The 276-nt window shown below is 59.1% G+C and overlaps 1 protein-coding gene across 1 annotated transcript in view; it reads left to right on the forward strand.

Moving 5' to 3' along the window:
* The window catches only part of LOC104502031 (nuclear factor erythroid 2-related factor 1-like), a gene marked incomplete at both ends in the record, with an annotated part of 1,342 nt that overhangs the window by 476 nt on the left and 590 nt on the right, over positions 1–276 (forward strand). The window contains 1 exon segment of the mRNA XM_010145936.1: positions 1–276. Within this exon segment, the coding sequence (XP_010144238.1) occupies positions 1–276 (276 nt within the window).

Here is a 276-nt window from a genome sequence, read left to right on the forward strand (position 1 = left end):
TGGCCCCGAGCTGCCGGACCCGCTGGGCGGTCTCCTCGACGAGGCCATGCTCGATGAGATCAGCCTGATGGACTTGGCCATTGAAGAAGGTTTCAACCCGGTGCAGGCCTCGCAGCTGGAAGAGGAGTTTGATTCCGACTCAGGTCTTTCTCTGGATTCTGGCCACAGCCCTGCTTCTCTGAGCAGCTCAGAAGCCTCCTCCTCCTCTTCTTCCTCCTCGTCCTCTTCCTCCTCCTCGTTTTCTCAGGAAGGAGCTGTCGGCTACAGCTCAGACTC

Source organism: Buceros rhinoceros, unplaced genomic scaffold (assembly GCF_000710305.1).
Source record: "Buceros rhinoceros silvestris isolate BGI_N320 unplaced genomic scaffold, ASM71030v1 scaffold36261, whole genome shotgun sequence".
NCBI lineage: Eukaryota > Metazoa > Chordata > Aves > Bucerotiformes > Bucerotidae > Buceros > Buceros rhinoceros.